The following is a 20,909-nucleotide window of genomic DNA, read 5'->3' as shown; positions in this document are numbered from 1 at the left end:
CATGCTTCCCCACACGGAGGCCAGGACGGCTGCACCGATGGCGGCCGTGAAGGTCATCTTGGTGGACGGGGCCCCGCTGAGCTGCACGGGGTTGCACTTGTCTGTTGAGCAGCACTCGATTTTGGTCTGGTAGTTGACGCTCAGCAGGGTGGCGTTGGTGGTCGCGTTGCAGCCACTGGAATCATCCTTGCAGCCCTGGGTGTTGAAGCCAACGAAGTCCGAGAGTGACGGGAAAGCTGAGGAGAAATAGTTGTGTCAGACTGATAAAAGAATCCGGGAGTAGCATGGTACATTAAATCAAATACAGTTTTGAGGTTCTGGTACTTTATTCAAGTGTTTCTGTTTTGTTAGAATTTCTACTTTTTACTCCACCGCATGGAAATAATGCACTTTTTACTGCACCAAATTCACCTAAGCCACTATACCTGGATGTTCATACACTAATTTTGCGAATCAGATCTTACATCATTATTTTTTTTATTGTTTTCCCCCTTTCCTTCCTTTGCTTACTTTTTTGTTCCTTCCCTTATTATTTCAATTGCCCTGAAATCATGAAATCTTTTGTTTAAATGACTGCTTTTATTCTGGCTTTTATTTTTTCCATCTACTTTTAAACCAGTGTGCAGGACTTGTAAAGACGTAATTTTCCACTGGTATGGCAACCGTTAGTCAAAGAAAAGGAATCACTCCATTGAATCAGCATGAAGATAAAACATGCATATCTAGTCACATGGGACACAGCAGGGAACATAGGGTGTGCTTGTTAATCCATGTGTCTAGGTGTCAAAGGATTTAGTAAAGATTTGTGATGTGATTCATGCCTGTGCTGTTATGTAATGTTTAAAGGAAAAGGGTGTGAGTGTGAGCGTGAGCGTGAGCGTGAAGATTATTGGCAGGTGACTTACTGGCTTTTCCAGTAAAGCAAACACTGGAGTTGGACGAACAGGACTCCTCAGCAGAGTTGAGGCAGAAGCCCACTAGGCCAAAGGTGCATTTGTTGCAGGTCAGGGACTCCGCTGAAACACACAAGTGAACGCACAAAGGTTAAAATCAAGAATCATTTCATAACATTTCAGAGCTGAGATTGATTATCAAACCGTAAACCCGTAACATGCTATAATATTATGGCAGCGATTGTTTTATAAGAGCTTGTGCTAATGTCGCTTTGATAATTACACATGCGTGTTTTTACACGTGTTTTTCCTGACCATTCAGTTGGACCTTTTGCCACACCCTGTGCTGTGGTACCTTGTCAATTTCAGTGATACTGTATTTGAATCTTCATTGTCAATGTGTGAATGGATGCTAATCAGTGGTGCACTTCACTGAACGGAGACCTTAAGTTGTTTTTTCAGCAAATATGAAGGATTTCTAAAGAACCGACTGGCCATGGGGCTTATTAAAAGAAACGCACACAAAAACAACTGGTTATTTCACCCAAATCACTCAAAGAAAACAAATTGTCTCCGTTTCCTCTAGTGGTGATAGTTGAAGAGAGTTGACACTACCCTGCATGATCCTGACGCCTGGTGTCAAACTGTTTTTAATGGAGCTACTTTCGTCTGAAGAAATAGTCCCTTTGAAAATTGTTGACACCTGAATGTTAAACTAGCTACACGGTAAGGTACCACCGGGGCTAAATTAGAAAATATCTATCATTATACTTTGGGTGAACTGACTCATTTAAAAATCTAAAATTGACAATTCTGTAATATCACTTTTACCAAAAACTAATTTCTGTACTGTATAAGCACGGGTTTGGGCAAATGAGATGTCAATAAAAAATCAATAAAAAGCTGAATTCAACTGTGATTTTTGTTTTCTTTATGATAAAATAATAGTAATACAAGTAATACAAATGAAATGAATGCTAATGAATTTGAAATCAGTGTCCAATCTTTTCATCAACTGAGCTTTTCCCGCCCTTTTTTTCATGGCTAATCTTTGCACTACAGATTACTCAATCAAACCAATCACCGCCAGAGAAATTGCCAAATTTCATGTCCATCATATCTTTCTTTCCAGTAAAAACCCTGATAACTGTTGATCTCTGATCTTACCCAGAATGAAAGATGCAACAACTGCAATGATTCCAAACAGGATCTTGCCCATCTTGTTGTGTTGATTTGGTCCTTGGTTTCAGGTCACACACACAAAAAAAAATCCTTCCTCAGAGAGTCTAAAGCTTCTTGGATGCTGTGTGAAGTAAGAAGTGATGAGCCTGTTTGATGAGACCTGAGATTTATAGCAAGACAGGTGAGGGGAGGAGACAAGAGGGGCTTTTGTCTATCTTTACGTCAGGGCAAGACTGTGGAGGAATGCAAAGGATGGCTGATGCAAGATCTAATTGCATACCATGAGCCAATCAAACTCTCTGTATCTGTTATTCAAGAAGTGGAATAAGTCATTGATTACAGTTCATGAGATTAAGATTACCCAGAAACCAAAGTGGCAAAGTGAAGCTGGTTGATTTATGTTTAACTTTAGCTCCCATGTTTCCACATCTGGAACAAATGAAGACACACCTTTTTACAATTGTTTTTAATTAAAGTGTGGAGCTTCTCATAATTCTTATCCATCACACTGCCTTTTTACACTGTTTTATTCATCATTCTCAATCAAATTGCATGTATGTTATTATTCAGTTACCTTGACCTGCTTCTCTTAGTCTTATCTTATTCATATTTTGTATTCTTTTGCATTGTGTAAAGCACTTTTTCGCAGTGAACGAAATAGGCTGGTTAAATTAACTTGCCACGCCTTTAATTCAAGATATTCAGTTTGAGACAAAGAAAATGATCATCATTTGAAAAGCTGAAATCAGTGAATATTTGGCCTAAACTTATCAATCACCTAATTGTTTCAGCTTTAATCATATTGTTGTTATAAAGTGGAAACCTCTAAACCACCAAAGTCAGGCCACACATGTCTAAAGTCACCAGTTTTACAAACATCCTACAATTATCTATATGTAAAGAATGTACCGTCTGTGCAAAAACCTGGAATCAAGATAGGCGAGTTCCCTCCTGCAGCACCGTCTCCTTTGCGGGGCAATGAAACCTGAGGAACCAGTTGATCCTGCAGGATGGCACCGAGTTGAAAGAAGAAACTAAAAATCACAACACAGGAAGGTTTTTCCCCCACTTTGATTTTTTTTATTGCTGTCTTCAAATTATCTATATGACCAATTTCACAAAAAACATTCACACTCACCTACATGTTTCTGTTTTTGGGAGTAATGCCAGATGTGTCAAATTCAGGGAGCGGTAACTGATCTTTAATAATCAGTGATTAATGCGGAAACACAAGCCAATACAAAATAGAGAATGATTTGAATAGACATACTTGAAATTTGTGTAATCTCAATTACTTTTCAGTCTCCAAACACAATATGATTGATTTCATCACGTTCTCCACATACATACATCCAAAACTAGCAAGACAAACGTTTCTACCAATATCAAAAATATAACAGTTACGGTTACACACAGAGTTAATGAAGCTGCTGTAGTCCAAAAGAAAAAGGTTCACAGATACTGCAAGACAAAAGCCAAGGGCCCCATTTACATTATGTTAGCGACATGGTAATAAAGTGAATGCAAAGCAACTGGCAATAAAATGAAATGAATAGAAGTAAGAAATGTTTATGGAAGCTTTGAAATCATATATTGGCTTTTGAATATTATGACTTTAAAATGACATTACAGTGGGTCAAAGGCAATAAATTAAAAGAATAGTTTGACAATTTGGAAAATGAACGTACTCCCCTTCTACCAGAGAGTTGGATTAGGAAATTGATACAACCTTCATGTGTGCAGGACAAACATGAAGCTACAGCCAGAACACAGTTAACTTAGCTTGACATAAAGACCGGTAACGAGGGGAAACAGCTAGCCTGGTTCTGACTACAGGTAACAAAATCACAGTTGTTGAACACATTAGTTATCTGTGTGTTTTATCCCTTCACCAGTCCAGTACCAGTCTTTGCCAGTCCAGGTCAGATGTGAGAGCTTTCAGGGAAAGTCTCCTTTTTCCAGTTTCAGCTCAAGGTAGGACTGTCAACAGAGAGAGGAGGCTGTGGCAAAAGTGGAAACATTAGCCAAGCGGAGTGACAGAGCTGGAGCTGCAGCAGGTGGGTTTTCTTTTTTTTTTTTTTTTTTTTTTTTTTTTTTTTTTTTTTTTTAAACCTTTAGACAGAGCCAGGCTAGCCATTTCCAGCTGTTGCCATTCTTTATGCTAAGCTAAGCTAACTGCGCCTGGTTACTAGCTTCGTATTTTTCACACAGACATGAGACTGATATCAAATCTAATGCAACTCTTGGCCAAAAAGTTTTTTTTTTTTTTTTTTTTTTTTTTTTTAAAAAGCTGAATGAGCACATTTTCCAAAGTGTCAAACTATTCCCTTAAGCTATAGCAAACAGCACCATCTGTCCTAGATAGTCATACAGCGATATACCCAACATGTGACTCAGCTGCTGACCGACATTGTAACAAAACTTCAGACTGCTCCTTCAAGTTAACGGCAGGGAACTTGCATCCTGTCAGTGTTAAACACTCATTTTAGACTTTAAATTGTCTGTCCGCTAACATTTTTAACATCTCCTGCAGTGAAATGAGGGCTTATACATACTAAAAATCCAAAAACAAAGAGTGAAATAAATTTTAACTGAGATATACACTTGTGTGAGTAGTACAATACACCTCAAGGATAGTAAACACAAGACCCATGTGGAGAAATAAAAGTTGCAAAACCACAGAGCTCATGTCTGAGGAGGGCATTTGATTTAATCCTGGTAGTGCTCGTGTGTGTGCGCAACATGTAGTGTGTGTGTTTTTATATGTGTATGCACTGTGTGTCATCCATGTATCCCCTATATCCTCTGTCAAACCAGGACTTTGGCCACAAGCAGAGCAGTGATGGTGGCGAAGGTCAGGCTGAGCCCGGAGGCCCCCGGCAGACCGGGCGCGGCGTTGCACAGGTCGGTGTTGCAGCACGTCTTGGTCATGGTGTAGACGGTGGTGTTGGAGCTGCTGCTGGGAAAGTTTACCTCTTTGGTGCTGTTGCAGTCGGCCTCAGCTAGACAGCCCTTCATCGTGATATTCATGAAGGAGGCTGTAGACAGACAGCAAACATACACAATCACTGTCAGGGTCCATTGTTCATTGTGTTTGTTTGAAATGGCTGTTTGGAGTTTCACACTCAGAGGAATGCGCCGATACACCTCAAGTTGTGAAGATCCTGTTACTCCAGTTTTGGTTTCGAGGTTTTAACGACAAGTAAAAGACTATAGGAAGCAACACTTAACCCTAAGCTCCCTATTTAGCATTTACAAGCAATATATTAACATTTCATAACTGGTTTGTAACACTGATGTAATTGTAGGCAGATATGAGTCATACAAGGACAGTGTATGTGACCTACTTGCATACCTGACAGTATGTGTCATAACATTTCCTTTTAAGACATTTATAATACTACAACTATTTTTTACTGTATTTAACACTCGGATCTGCTTAAAACTACATTATAGTTAAACAATTTATGAAATGTTTATATACTGCTTATAAATGGTAAAATATGGTGACAGACTATAAACATTTTTAAACCAATAACAGCAGAAATAAAAAACAGAAATAAGTGTTCACAACAGCAGCAAAATAATACAGTGTGTGTTCATCATAATGAAGAAAACCTGTCACCCTGTGCAAATGAGAGTCATGTGTTTTTAATCTAATTAATTAATTAGTACATTTCTGGACAACAATGGCGCACTCACAGAGGAACACACATTTGCCTGTAGCTAAGGCGGGGTCCCTTCTTAAAACTATTGAGACAACTAAATATGATTTGGGTGCGACGACTGATTGAATGAAGTTGAACCAGGTCTGTTCCACTGGTGTCGACAGTTGGCAGATCGTATAGACCTTCAGTCACCGTCAGTTTAATTTTTTTATTTTAGAATTCGAATTTAAAATGGAGATGTTTTTCATATGACAACTTCACATGTTTACATTTACTGTAGGCACCCAAATCTTGAAATCCAATTTGTAAATAGATTCCCTGTAAGTTGAATAAGTGCTTTGATGTATGGCTATCTACGCTGCCACACACTGGAAGAATGAATGATTTGTGATAGTGTGAAAGGAGAAATTGAGTCTGGTTTATCTACTGTAAGTGAAGATACATAGTGATTGTGATCACCATTTTTAAAAAACATATCTCAGAATGTAAAAGGCAGGTCTGTTATCTGTAACACCAGATAAATCCAACATAAAGGCACAAACATGAGTGTGTGTTTAGAGCTGCAACTGATGATTTTAATTAATCCGAGTTCCCCCAAATAACCATACCCCTCATGAGAAGGACTAAATATGTATGAACACAACACATATTTTCATCTAACAATTTTAATTAATCTTTTTCCTCTGTCCTCATGAGTGTAGAAATATTAACCTTTTAGCTATTTCACCTGTTTTTCGTGACATTTTGCTAAACATTTAAACCTCTCTGCTCACTGACTAATTAGTTTTCACACACCAACAATAAATTACAACGCATGATGTTAGTGTGTTACAACTGAGGTTGAATGGTTAACTAGTTGTGGCACACCTCGGGCCTCCCAACTGCAAAACAACCCCATGAGGTCATATTACCCCTGGTTGGGAATCATTGGCTTTAAGACTTAAATTTTATGTTGCGTTACTCAACCTTTTAATGAAAATCCTTTTACATTTGCTGGAGAGTAAAGTGATCCTGGTTTATTGGAGAGGGAATGCAACTGATGGGGATTTGTGCGAGTGTTGAAAAGCTTCTTAAAAAAAGGAGAATGTTGTCCAGTGAGATTTTTAGCCACTGAGCTCCTCACCTGCCGTCCCAACACCACTGAAGCAATGTTCTCCCTCGTCACAAGTGTCCTTTGTGGTTATGCACAGATTCCAGAAGCCGAGTTTGCATTTGTAGCACTGCAGGGCTTGGCCTGACATCGAAAGAAAGTTGGAGGGATGAGAAGGGAGGGAGGGACATACAGAAGGAGGAAGAAAAGAACAGGAGAATTAGTGATAAAAAAAGGTTTACAGCAGTTTATACCTGGTATAATTATGTGTTCATTCCACCAAGCTTTTTCTCATGTTTGTTTGGTATGGAGGACTGTTTCAGTTCCATGATTAAGTCTGGCGTTTAAAGCAGTCGTACATGTTGATTATGAGATATAAAGTCAGTGACCATGGATGAAACAATTGACCCGATCCGTAGCACAGAAGAGGTTTTGGTCGAGGTCATGCCATCGCTTGTTTCATTGAATTCATCGCAGTTTTCATTCAAACACTTTTAAACTTTCCCTGAAACTGTTACTTATAAAAGTTATTAGTGACTTACTGTTTTATTTTGTAATTCTACGACTGCCACTTCTCTCTAACCTTGTGATTAAAATGACCAGAAAACTGAACAGAACGGCCCAGTTATAAATCCAAACTGATCTAAGTACAGAGGTTCTTGCATGTATAGATTGTAAAACACTATGGGACAAATTTTGAGCTATATAAATAAAACTTGAGCAGTGTACCCATTTCCTTTATCAGCTGCGACTAGTTTCTAGAAACAGCAAACTAACTGCAGACTACAGATAATAGTACCCTGTGTGGAACTCGGTTTAGAGCCAAGGTATGTTGACAAAAGCCTTGTCTTGCAGATAACAGGTCTAGAAGGTCATCAACTCAGGCTATTCAAATAGAGTGAGCTCACATGGAAGAAGCGGGTTCTGAACCACTGCACTGCATTCAGCATGAAGGGATAAATGTGAAGCGCCTCACAAAATAAAATACGGTAAGCAGTGAATAAAATTCAGTAATTAAAACTGCACCTGCAGAATTACTGGAGATAAAATGGCTGATGCAGTACATGTTAAGTCTTGTCAGTGGGCTGAGCAAACATTCATGAAGTCACAGACAGCATCTATTAAATTTGCTCTCTCAGATCTATCAGAGGAACTTGAGCACATCAAATATAGACCTGTGAACTTTATTACTCTAAACTCAAAGTAAAAGTGAAGTAAATCTCCCTGCCTATTTTTCTTTTTGCAAATCCTCTTATTTCCTTTTAATTTGCTCAGAACAGAAAAAAAAAAAAAAAAAAAAAAACTTAGTTACTTAAGGTCGTCATAAAAAGACCCCTCGAAACAGTAACACCAGATGGAAAACCAGATTTGTTTTCTAACAGATTTAAGACAAGCCTGAAGTGGAGTGGCCACTGTGAGGCTGAAACACTGCAGTGAGTGTGTGACATAGTGCTGTGGAGGGAGGGAAGATAGTTAGCAGCTGAAGTGAACCCTGCTGGAACTATCCTCAGAAACCAGTCGCTCCAGTTTCATCGTGCCGTGACTGGAACTGTTGGATAAAGTTCACACTAATCACACTGAAGTCACAAACATGCTCGTTAGTTATTGTGTCTGCACAGTATGTACTTGAGTATTTTAAAAAGGGAATCTGAAGTCTAAAACAAAATTCATATACACTACTTCTGATGCATTGTAGTTTTGTGCATTTGAACCAAATCATCCCAAGTAATGAAGACTAAGACTGAAATGCATTATAAATGATACTGAAACTAGCATTAAATCGCAGCCTGAACTGCCTCTGCATCATCTGATAAGTCATCACCAATAGTTTTAGTTCTAAGATAATTAGCCAAGTAAGTTTAGTTGAATTCTCAAATGGTCCACTTTGCATGCAGGAATAAAGAAAAACAAACACCCCCAAAAAATTGGCTCATTTTAATATGGCCCTTTAAAATAATGAATAATTTCATATGCAATATTTACATCTCTCACACTACATTAAAAAAAACATGTAAAACAATTACTGGAGATAAATATTTAATGGCCAATTAAATATCCAACTCTAGTATTTTACAGAGAGAAGATATATTTTTTACAGCGTTACTGCTGTATCATCATCATGATGTTTCTTAAATTTCACTTTTTCTACCACTAACTGGAGGATTTGACTTTCACCAGGTAAACCTATACGATATTGTGAGACGGCCCCGATTTCAAATCACAATCTGGCAGGATAATCCATTTCTTTACCACAGAGGTGAAAACACACCCATACCATTGTACACAACCCCACACCCTGTCATGCAGGTTTCGGTTACACCCAGGTAAACTTTAGAGACTTTTGACAGTGCATCCTTTCTTATTGCCTACTTATATATATATAATCACTATAATACGTTCTGGCCTTAAGTCAAACAAAGATTTCTTTATCCGGGAGACAAAATGACTTTTCTGAAAACAAGCCACCAAAAAAAAAACAACACCTTTGATGACCCTGTGTACTAAAGTAACAAACCATAAAATGACAATCACACAAAAAATATTGCAGAGTGACTCCCATGCTGTCACACCTTGCAGCAACTAAGCACATTGCAATGCTGACTGGCATGTTACACATCATATTTTCTGGTCCAACTTGATTCTTCAGGCTATTGACTCATCCTGTTTATAAAAACAACACGCATAAATCGGTGTTGCTTAGGACATGTTTTTTTCACCAGCATTTAAGCACAAGAATTCTTTGTCAAGGTCATGTGAGGATTACTGAACATGCCTAGAGCCAGAGCCTCAGTGTGAGATGACTATTATTTCTGATTGGACAGTAAATCAAACAACTACGACAAAGACGCATAAACAAACTTTAATCAGGCGCAAAATAAAAACAAAAGCGACACTTACCACAGACTCAGAATTTATGTTCGAGTGTATTGCTGTTATGCTAGAGGTGTGTGGGGAATCTTGTACATGTCTGTGCCCAGGGGTGCACTGTCTCATAACCCAACTATGGCCAAGGTGTGGCGAGTCTGATGCAGTCTGGATGTGAAGTCACATGGGAACAGTAAAACTAATGATGTTCAATTACAGCAGACTGTTTGTTCACTGCAGCAGCAGTGTCTCAACACATAATTGGTTGCGTCTTCACCTCTTACGATTGTAACAAAACATCTACACAGCAGCATGTTTCCTTAAAGAACAGACTCTGGGTAAAAGAGGCAAAGTATATATTAGGGATGTGTGCGATTACTCGACTATCGGCACCAAAGTCAAACTAATTATTAATATTTTATGGTTGTCTGTTTCATCTGAAATGTCACACACTAGCCCGCCACTAGCTGGGGCTGCAGCGGATGTTGTAAACAAGCAAGGTGGGACAGACGACATCTAGTAAAACCAGCAGTTCTGATTTAGAGGTTGTATGTTCACTGCCAGATTAAACTGGCATATAGCCAGTCGAACAGAGGAATATGTAACCACATTCAGCACAAACATGGAAGCCAAGACGGCTACTGGTGATGGCTTTTTCGTACTAGTCGACTAATCTAAATTTAAATTTCTGTTTAAGTGACAGGGAAACTAATTATAAGGAACATCCATAGCATATATCTATACAATAACAGGTGGAAAAATTCACTTTTGAAAGACACAGTAGCTAGAGGAGACTGGTGCGCAAGAAGCAGCGCTGCATATTTGCAGGATACAATTTATCATGATACAGGTGACTGCTCAAATATCAGGTGATATATTTGTCAGTCAGTGAAAGAAAAAATTCTTTCCTCATCACAGGAAAGATTCTTCTCTTGTGATGTACTTTTAATATTACATCAGTCCCCTAACACCAATGTTATCACAGGTGCACAAAGAAGGAAATACCTGAGCAAACGCAGCCACTGATTTTCAGAGGGGGAAGTCCCGACTACTGAAAATTGTCTTTAAAGTGTTGGAGTCACCACCACTCATCCTTTACTTTCACTCAAGCTGACAGGTTATCAGGTTCACCTAGCGAAAAGTAATGCAGTCTTATCCTGCAATAAATCTTATCTGCACAAGGCTTATAATGTTCAGATAAAATTTTGTCATCTCATTTTATACATACATACACATTTTATAATTTGATCAAACTGTAAAACCTGTATCTAGAGCTGTCAATCAAATGTATTTGAGTGTATTTTCAACTCAAATTTAGTGGAGTAGAAGAAAATCAAAATACTGTACAGTACAAGTACTTAAAACTATTCAACAGTATTTGAATTTGGTTATCTGCCCTAAGAAAAACAGAGAAAGACAAACTACAGGAACATTTTTCACAAATACTAATTCTGCATTAGCTTTGTGTAGGGCTGTTAGGTGTATTTAAAATTCATTTACAGGATTATATGTAGAAATACCATGATCAGTAAGAAATCTAACATTAAGAGATGGCACCAATTAAAAAAATAATAATAAAAAAATTAGTAAAGCAGTGGTAAAATGATTAAAAAGTCACTTTTGAGGATGATATCTGAATAGAGCAGTGAGTCGCTCTGCCTGAAACTGAGCCAAAACCACCAATTCAGCTGGAATAAAAAAAAGTGCTGTCAGACTCCATTTTGATAGCAAGGAACAGGTTTGAACTCCCAGGTGTGGCACATTACTATCCCTCAATGTGCAGTGTCAGCTTTATACTGCCCTCTACTGCTCATTCACTGAAACTACAGATCATAGAGCACCAGCCCTTCAATTTTCTACTGCAATGACATGTTGACAAACCAAAAACCAGAAGGAAAAACAAGAAGAGGGAAGCTAACAGTTGTCATAACAAAATAAATTCCTGTTAAATCAAATACTAAGGAACAACAAAATAATAAAAGTGATTTTATAAGAAGTACGCATGGAATTAGATGCAGTGTTTTCTCCTGTAAATCAGTTCTTTTGGAGGAGCTGGTAACTAAGAGTTTGTCCTGTCTGTGGTTAAAGTTAAGTGTTGTTTCTAGTCACCGCTTTGTCATGAATTCAACATGAGCGTATCCATGTGTGACAAACAGAAACGCATGAAAAACAGTAAAGAGTGACTCAGTCCAGCCTCCCACAAGCTGAAAACTTCTTTTACAGACCCATTTCAGCAAAAAAGGCTCGGTGTTACATAGCTTTGTGTTTCAGCTCACTGTGGGAAAATGGGAGCAACTGGAAAGAAAAACAGTGAATAACTTGAGCTAAAATTAAACTCACAATGTGAGTCATGTGCTACAACACCATCCCACTGTGCACACAAAGTTGAAATGTGACAGCAGGACATTAAATGAATATGCAAACAAGTTTATGTAATATGAGGGTAAATATGCTAAGACAGCACTCAACGCTTCATCTGAATAGGGGATAATTATCTTCCTTGAACTATACAACATCAGGAAAAGTAAAGATAAATACGCTCGGGTGGGTCTGATGTGTTGTGCAAATATATTCTACGTGTGCATTTGGATGTAAAGTAGATTCTCACTCACAATGGCAACATCCTTGAAGGGATTAACCAGGCTCATGGGAAGAATAGTCAGATGACATGTTTTGGGGCGGTAACATTTTTGATTACTCTCTTGTGAATTGATTTTTACAGATTAATAAAACAAACCCTAAACGTGCGAGAAAGAAACTGACATAGGAGTTATAATAGTCAAAAACCAAAACTTGTAATCAAATCTACACAGAGGAGTGGACTTTAAATAACATCTTTTTTTTTTTCCCCCCTTCTAAAAAAACAGCCCTGCCTTCAGAAAATGTTAACTCTGGTGTCAGTTGTGAATTTTAAGAGCTGCAGGTAGAAAGGACATTAATAGAGCCAGAAATACCTTGAGTGATTAACTGATGAGTGTCTTGTACAATTTTTCTCCACAAGACTAACAGGACAAGTTTGCATAAGTATGAGAAAGTTGGATCTTGTATTTCATACCAGTATGTCCATTTATTTAATGTAAAACTCTTATTTTTTGCAGAGAATTCCTGTGCTCACTCATAAAGGGAGTTTTAAAAACCTCAGTATGTAATTATCTCCATTTGTGAATCACTCTTCTGTCACAAACAACGATTTGAGTAAAGGACTTACGGGTCAACATTATCACCTTAACGTGTATAAAAAGGAAGCCATGACCGGAAAATAGTTCCCTCTAGAGAGGGTGTGGTTTGAAACAGGAGACCAAAACAACAGAGGTGAGGGGACCCTGAGGACAAAAATCAACTACAATAGCTTAAAAACACAATAGCAGGGGACGCAATGTCCCTGCCCATTCTGCAGACGCTCTACAGAAGTGGAATTTGAGACTTGGGCACAGCCTCCACTGTTACAAGGTGAGGAATTTCTCATGGCTGGCAGGTTTGGACATGATTCAGTCTGGGAAAAAAAGAACCTTCTTGTACCACAAACAGACTGCCTCACCCCAACCTGTAATAACAGCATTAGAGTCAAGCCTGGGATGTGCTGGAAAACTCTGCCTCCAATTCGTTCATCTGTGGGAACCAGTCAAAATCATCCTGTGCTCTGTTGAATCTTACATGGTAAATCTGTTGGTTGGAGTCCTTTTCTTATAAAAAAAAAAAAAAAAAAAAATGTTGGGGAAATGCAAAAAATGCCCATTATGTTTTTTCTGGAGTCCAAGTCCATGCTGGTGACAGTCCAAAAGTCAAAATATTCAGTTTGCTGTCAGATAAGATAAGAAAACCAGCAAATCCTCCCATGTTATAGATTAAATCAGAGACTAATTGGCATTTTTGCTTGAAAAATTATTGGAATGGTTAATCAATTATCATGATAAGTAGTTTTCTGTCAGCCAAATAAAAGAGTATGGAGTAATCAACTTCTTTTTGCCATTTTAACAGTTTATCCATCCCTTTATCTTTCTATTTCAACTGTTTATTTTTAGCTAACCATTTCAACTATTTTAATCGTTTATCCAGAACTTTTAGCTAACAACCATTTCAACTGTTTTTTGTAACTTCTTGCTATTGTGGCAGTTTGTTAGCTAACATTAACTACCAATTGTTTATCCATTACTTTTAGCTAACAACCATTTTCATTTCAAAAAGGTTTTATTCCTTAAACTGAATCACACCCCATAAAAATGATACCATGATATGACAACAATCGTTTGCAACATTATGCTAAACAACTGGAGGTACTTTTTGTTTACTGGTCCTTCGCTGCAGGATATAATTCACCACAAAGCTGCCCACTTATTTGGCTGCTGATATGAAAACACAGTCTGTATACAAGGTGAACACACCCAGTCAGACAGCCCCAAGCTCCGTGCCCTCCCAACAATGTCCCACCGAGTAAAACATGACACACACTTCCCAACCCCCCCCCCCCAAAGAAAGTCAAATATTGAAGTTTTAACGCCCTGCAAAAATATTTTGACATTTCGAATCTGTGTTGCCAAGAAAAGAGACGTCAAGAGGAACTTAAAAATAAAAACTAGTTCATGGAAAATATAAAAAGGTCCATATAGAAAGCAAAGAGCTCGAAATGTAACTGTATCCAACCATTTAAAACTTGCAGAATAGAGAAGCCAATTCTAAATATATCAGCACTCTAGAAACTGTGGTGGTATTTTTAAGGGAAAACAACCACAGTAAAATACAGACATGCCAAACTTCATGCAAAAAAACGTAGATTTAGTCGGGGGAAAGATATTGTACGCTCTCTGTGAAATATAAAGCCGTCCATTTTAATAAATAGTTTCAGGTGGTAAGCTTTGCAAGTGAGGTGCTTTACAATAAAGAAAAAAAATGTATATATTTTAATGAATAAATCATAATTTAGAGTTTTATCTTACCGACAGCAAAGCAGAATCCGACTGCAAAAAGTTGAAGAATAATTCTGTTCATCTTGGAGAAAGGAGGGTAAGATTGCAAACTCGACTTTCAGGAGATGCTGCCCGTTTTCCTGTGAGAACTCAGACCGTTACAAAGTTGATCAAACAAAAAAAATTTCCGCCATTGCTGTATTTATAATCTTCCACCTCCCACCAAACGTCACCGTTATCCAATCAGAGGAGGTCTTGTTGGGCATCCACCCAGGTTTTTTTTTTTTTTCAATCTCTCCCACCTGAGCGCGACCCCACAGGCACACAGCTGGGGGTTATTAGCTTCCAGCAGGGAATTGAACTGTGGGAAAGATGGGGAAATGGGGAATTGTAGTGTTTGTTTGGTGCTCAAAGGTGATTTTATGGTGACGTTGTCGTGTTTAACCCTTCCTGTCACATTATTATCATATTGCATGTATGGATTTATAGTGTTTTGGTGGTGCGTAAAAGTGACTTATATGATGCATTATGACCTCATTTAATCAGTGGTGGAAAGTAAAGTACATTTATTCGAGGTACTTGTGCTTTATTGCGTATTTCCATTTTATGCTGCTTTACACTTGTACTCCACTACATTCATTTGACAGGTGTAGTTAGTTGAACACTTGCTAAACACATTATATACAACACACTGTTAAAGATTAAACCAGTGGGTCCCAACCTTTTTGGCTTGTGACCTCAAACAAAAAAAAGCATTACTGTATTGGTAGTTTGTCTAAAGTTCCAGATGTGAATACTTCTCCCACCACTGATTTTGTGACTTTACAAAGATCCTGTAGTGTGCCATCTCACATCTGGTAGGAAACTATCAGTTGCTGGGATGCTTGTATACTAACTGCACATCCATTGTGAAAAACATAGTTTGATTATTTCAAATTTTCCAAACGTGATTGATCAAACATTCCTTAAGAGTTAAGAAAAAACATAATAAATAAACGATTAAAAAGGCGTTAGATTATTAAAGTGAAAACAAAGGTATTTTTTACCTCATGCGAGTTTGATTTGATTTCCTTATGGATCTACAAATCACAGCTATTGAATGGATATGTTAAAATCAGAACAAATATTTCTAAAATTGTCTAAATGTACATATATACAGTCATGGCCGAAATGATTAGAACACCTGACAGATGGTACTCCGTGCCTCGCCAGAATGTTGCGGTATACTTTCTTATCCATGATGCCATCAATTTTCACTAAGTCACCTGTTCCTGAGGCTGAAATGGCGCCCCACACCATAATACTGCCCCCTCCGTGTTTAACTGTTGTTCTCTCCCCGTCCCTCCGTCGAACATACACTCTTCGCTTGTTGCCAAACTGTTCAAACTTGGACTCATCAGTCCACAACACTTTACACCAATCTTCCTTTGTCCATTTCTTGTGTTCTTTTTCAAATTTCAGGCGATTCACTCTATTTTTCTCTTTCAGTAATGGTTTCTTTGCTGCTATTCTGCCAACAAGTCTTTCTTCTCCCAGTTTCCCACGCACAGTTCTTGAAGACACTGCTGCACCATTAGTCGTGGTGGTGTTGATCTCGTCACGCAGTTCTCGTGAGATCTTTCTTCGATCCTTAAGATTGAGAATTTTGAGATGCCTCACTTGTCTGTCTGAAAGTTAATTTTTTCTACCTCTCCCCTTTCGGTTCTGATGTGAATTGGTGGCATCATGGCGGTCTGAAGTGTACTTTACAGCGCTTGGACTGCATCTCAAGTCCTCAGCTATGCGGCGGTAACTCCAGCCAGCATCAAAACGGGCCTTTATTCGAACCCGTTGCTCACTCGTTAACTCTTTCTTCACGTTAGCCATGTTCAAGGAGCAACATGTGCTTCAAGACTACTTCCAGAGGCTTTGAGTTTATACCAATTGGTGGTGTGGCCTCAGTGACAAAACCCTGATGTTACCAATCACTTAATCAGCAGTATAGGCCTTGTACGTTCAAAAGAATCACACAGCTGTGTCCTAAGGCTCTTGTATCACCATCAATTTAACCACGATCACACCTGACGATGATTACACAAGTAATTTGGCTTCTTCTGTGAAGGAACATGATTGTGTGACACTGATAGTGAAATAGGCCTAGCTTGTTTTTTGTAAGGAAAATGACCTAAATGTCCTTATGATGGCTATATTCTATGGTTTATAGAGCGTAAAGATGACTTTGTAGATATTTTATTTGTTTTATGGGTATTTTAATGGCCAATTCAACAAAAGCAACTGAAACCTATTAAATATGCCAAGTGTTCTAATAATTTTGGCCACCACTGTATATATATACATACATATTTACATTATTGCAAACCAGACCAAAAAAAAAAAAAAAATAGCTACAGGAGTACACCTAAATACAACAAAAAAGACTGATGCCTGAAGTAAAAGTTGAAATTTTGGAGATGAACAGCAAACAAATCACATCGATAATCATCATGACACCAGATCTGTATCAAAATTAGGAAAGAATGAAGAACTTTTTACTGAGAATTTTTATTATCTATTTTTAGAAAAGGACAGTCACAGTGATATAACTGACCTCATTAAGATAATTACTGTTTGTCCTCGTGGTGGAGTTACGCACCACACCTCTTTGCTCAAAGTGATTCAGGTAAAAGGCCACACATCTCCAGGCCAATAATGTTCTCCAAAGGATTTACTGTTTGTCTAAAGTCTCCTAAGAGAAAGGTTAAAGATGGCTAAATAAACAAATTAACAAATGAAAAGTGAACGTGTGAGTGCAAGTCAGGTCAGTGAAGTTTAAACTGGGCAGTTTTAAAGGGGGAAATTTGTCTGGAAAGTTTATTGTGACACTGTAGACCTGCCTTTCCCTTTGCTCCATAATAAACTAAACTGTTGGAGAAGAGCCCATTCTGTTCCTCCAGAGCGACTGCACAGAGCTCAGCTGTGATGTGTCTGTCTCTTCTTTCTTAGAGCACAACAGGGTAAATGGACTTGCTCTTATATAGCACTTTTCTAGTCTCACTGGCCATTCAAAGTGCTTTACAATACTTGCCACATTCACCCATCGCATTCATACACTGATGGAACAGCCATCACCGACCTTCTAATTAGTGGATGACCCGCTCTACCTCCTGAGCCGCAGTCGCCCAACATACAGTGAGGCAACATTTGGTCATCGTGTTGGTTTCCCGACGGGTCATATCATAAAGTGTAATCTCATGTTTGTCTTGTTCCATTAAAAAAAACATTGACTTTTTGCCTCCACTGCCCGTTATCCACGTCCTCTGTGTAGTCAGGTTCATTCTTGGTTTTTATAGCTTCTACATCAGTTATTTAAAAGAAAGGTCACAAAGAGCAGAAATAAAAGAAATTCGAAGAAGTAACAGGCACATTATCCTTCAAAAAAAAAAACATCAATCTAAGACAGTGAGCCAAACTTAGTCAGTACATTCACTGATGCCCAGTGACACAACTGTCTATGTCAAACAGAAGTGGGAGAAAGAATCGGGCCTGGACATATCTGAGGATGATCGGACTGATATACAGTATGGGAAAGCCGGACTAAGAACACCAACATCCAGGTCTTGTAGAGGGCTCTGCTAGAGGAACACAATTAGTTATTTTGTCACTCAAAATTTATTCAAAAGGTTTGAGAGGAACAGGATGAATGCTGGAGGCATCTGACCCATTTTTTTATATGGGTCAGTGGTTCCCAACATGGTGTTAGATAACTCCTAAGAGGGTCTCAAGATAAATCTGAGGGGTCATTAGTTGATTATCAGAGCAGGAAAACAGAAAAATATGTTATATATTATGTTATGTTAAATATTATGTTTTATTCATCTTGTCATTCTTTTTGCTTGTGAATTAATGGATCATTTTATATATATATATTCATATTCATCCATGAAAAGCATTAAAATTATCTGGACGGAAAAAAAATATTTTGAACACTAGCAGATATAGCTTTGTTTGTCAGGGGCTACAAGCCAAAATACGGGAAACCACAGATAAAGAGAAACAATGAATGGACCATCACCTTTCATCATCCTCTTCTTCTGTGCTTCCTGTTAGTGTGATCAGCTTAAACCCAAACCAACTCACTTATGTAACAAAACTACACAAAAGAACACACTGTAACGGATCTAAGGTTTGGCATTAACACACACACACACACACACACACACACACACAGTCAACTCCACAGTGCAGGTCCTTAATATTCTGAGTTATAATTTACGCCACCTGACAAACAAGTATGTGTGAGCTGACTGGAAGCAATAATAGGCGGGTTTCCCTCGAGGCTGTACTTCAGTGCTCCTGCAACTGAAGCCACAATACATTTACAAAATCACAGACACCTGAACAGTGTAATGCATCTGACTCCGTCTGCGCAAAAAGCATGATTTAAATATATGGTAATTTCCAGGCAGTTTGTCTTTTAAAAAGACGAGAGGTGTTCAGGACACTATTGATATATGTATATAATGGACTGATTTGTAAATAAAAAAGTATTATCTAATCTGAGGGAGGATGGTTTCTCTTAGTGCCTCTGCTCATTGTTAGCATCATAAACAAGACCAAGTTTCTTGGAGAGGTAAAATTATTCGCACAAGCAAGTCTCATCTCGCCCAGCGTTTGTCCACGAGCCATTTTCTGCGTCTTTTTGTCTCCAAGTGTCTGCAAACAAACCTGGGGAGAGACGACAAAGGCATCTAGTGAATGACTGACTATAGACGAATCACGGGGGAAGCATTAAGGTTTCCACAGTTTGTGTGTCCACATCAGTCACAATGGCAGGCGCTTGTGGTTGAGTCGGCATGTTTGTTGTCTCCATGTGAGCTGTTCAATGATTATCTCTGAAAGTGACTTTAAAAGGGGGGCATGCTTTGGTTTCCTGCTGGAGGGGGCAACAGTTATGAAATGGCATCTACGGAGTCATCGTTTTGAAATACTTTGCTGAAAGAGGAGGCTGTTTGAGCCTGGTGAAATGCCTCTATTGTGTCGCCCACAGATCCTCTGTGTTTCTCAACTGCTGTCACTCTGAAAGAGGGTGTGTGGGAGAAACCGGCCAAACTAATCCTTATTCTATCAGTCACTGCAATGATGCCTAAGTCAGTAGGAAAATCCAGTGGGAAAGGAGGAACAAAAGTAGAAAGGTAGAAATATTAAAACAAACATTGCCAAGAAAAAATGGACATCTACATGTCTTGTTGTTTTACAACACTGTATCAGAGAAGACTGACTGCGGCTTTATTAAATCTAAGAGGGAAGATCAAAGTAGAAAACCACTACCTCTGCAAACATGATGTGAATTGTGCTTCTACTCTTAGATTCAGATGAATGTTATCTCCCTTGTTTATTATTTAGCACGTACACATTTATTTTTGTCAGTTTTCATTAATGCAAATATCTAATTACTTGTGCACTAATCCCTTTGTTTTTATTCCTTTATTTATTTTTCTTTCATTTATTCACCTTGGATAATGTTTAAATCCCAAGGACTATCCTTATACCATCATATCATGTTTTTACAAATGTGAATGTACATTAATACAATTTTGTAATTCTTTTCTATTATGAAAACGAGCAGTGGTACGACAAGTCATTGTATGTTCGATTTTCTTTGGTTCAATAAAGCATATTTGAAACACGACTGACTGTGCCTTTCTTTTTTCTTTTTTTTTTTTTACACTAATGAAAACAAAAAACTTTTAACTGTCAAATAGAACCAGATCTCCACAAAGTGACATAAATGGCAACAAAATACTGGGAGATCCTGCAGCCGAACCTGGAGTCGTCTGCGAGTTTGTTCTCAGCAAGATATGTTAACCAAATCGTAAAGCCGCGGCTACACAGACAGAAGAACGGGGAAATCCTACCTGCTATCTATCACCTTCAACCTGTCCTGTCAAATTAGTGCTTTCATCGATCTCTACCAGAATTTGTACCACTCTTGTCAACCTCAGCACAGTTTGAAGCATCACATGTGGAGAGTGAAGCCTCTAAAAAAGAAGCAGATTTTCTCTCACCAATCTGTATTTGGGAGGATGTTTTTGTATGTGGTCTCAGTCTCTGTGGCTGGCACATTTCTTTAATAGTTAAATCTGTTGCACAGAGGCATCCCAACAAAGATCTCTAAGGGGAAAATGGTGCAATGCTCCCTCTGGGTGTGGCAAAGCACAGGCTGAACATTTCACACTACAGATTGAACCGACAAGATTATTACTCTGGATAAACTGTCACAACTGCTTTCTTGCCATATCTTTTTTTTTTCCTCTTTCCAGCCCAACAT

At 38.4% G+C, this 20,909-nt stretch overlaps 1 protein-coding gene across 1 annotated transcript; it reads right to left on the bottom strand.

Moving 5' to 3' along the window:
• Positions 1–3,131: 3,131 nt before the first annotated feature.
• spaca4l (sperm acrosome associated 4 like) lies at positions 3,132–14,791 on the bottom strand. Its single transcript, XM_056399210.1, has 3 exons — positions 14,633–14,791; positions 6,867–6,977; positions 3,132–5,113 (listed from the first exon to the last, which is right to left on the bottom strand). The coding sequence occupies exons 1-3, from the start codon at positions 14,682–14,684 to the stop codon at positions 4,884–4,886; spliced, it is 393 nt and encodes a 130-aa protein (XP_056255185.1). The 5' UTR covers positions 14,685–14,791; the 3' UTR covers positions 3,132–4,883.
• Between the last annotated feature and the right edge of the window lie 6,118 nt (positions 14,792–20,909).

Source organism: Seriola aureovittata, chromosome 16 (genome assembly GCF_021018895.1).
Source record: "Seriola aureovittata isolate HTS-2021-v1 ecotype China chromosome 16, ASM2101889v1, whole genome shotgun sequence".
Classification (NCBI taxonomy): Eukaryota; Metazoa; Chordata; class Actinopteri; order Carangiformes; family Carangidae; genus Seriola; species Seriola aureovittata.
The sequence above is the reverse complement of the archived record's forward strand: the minus strand, read 5'-3'. Positions and strand labels throughout refer to the sequence as shown.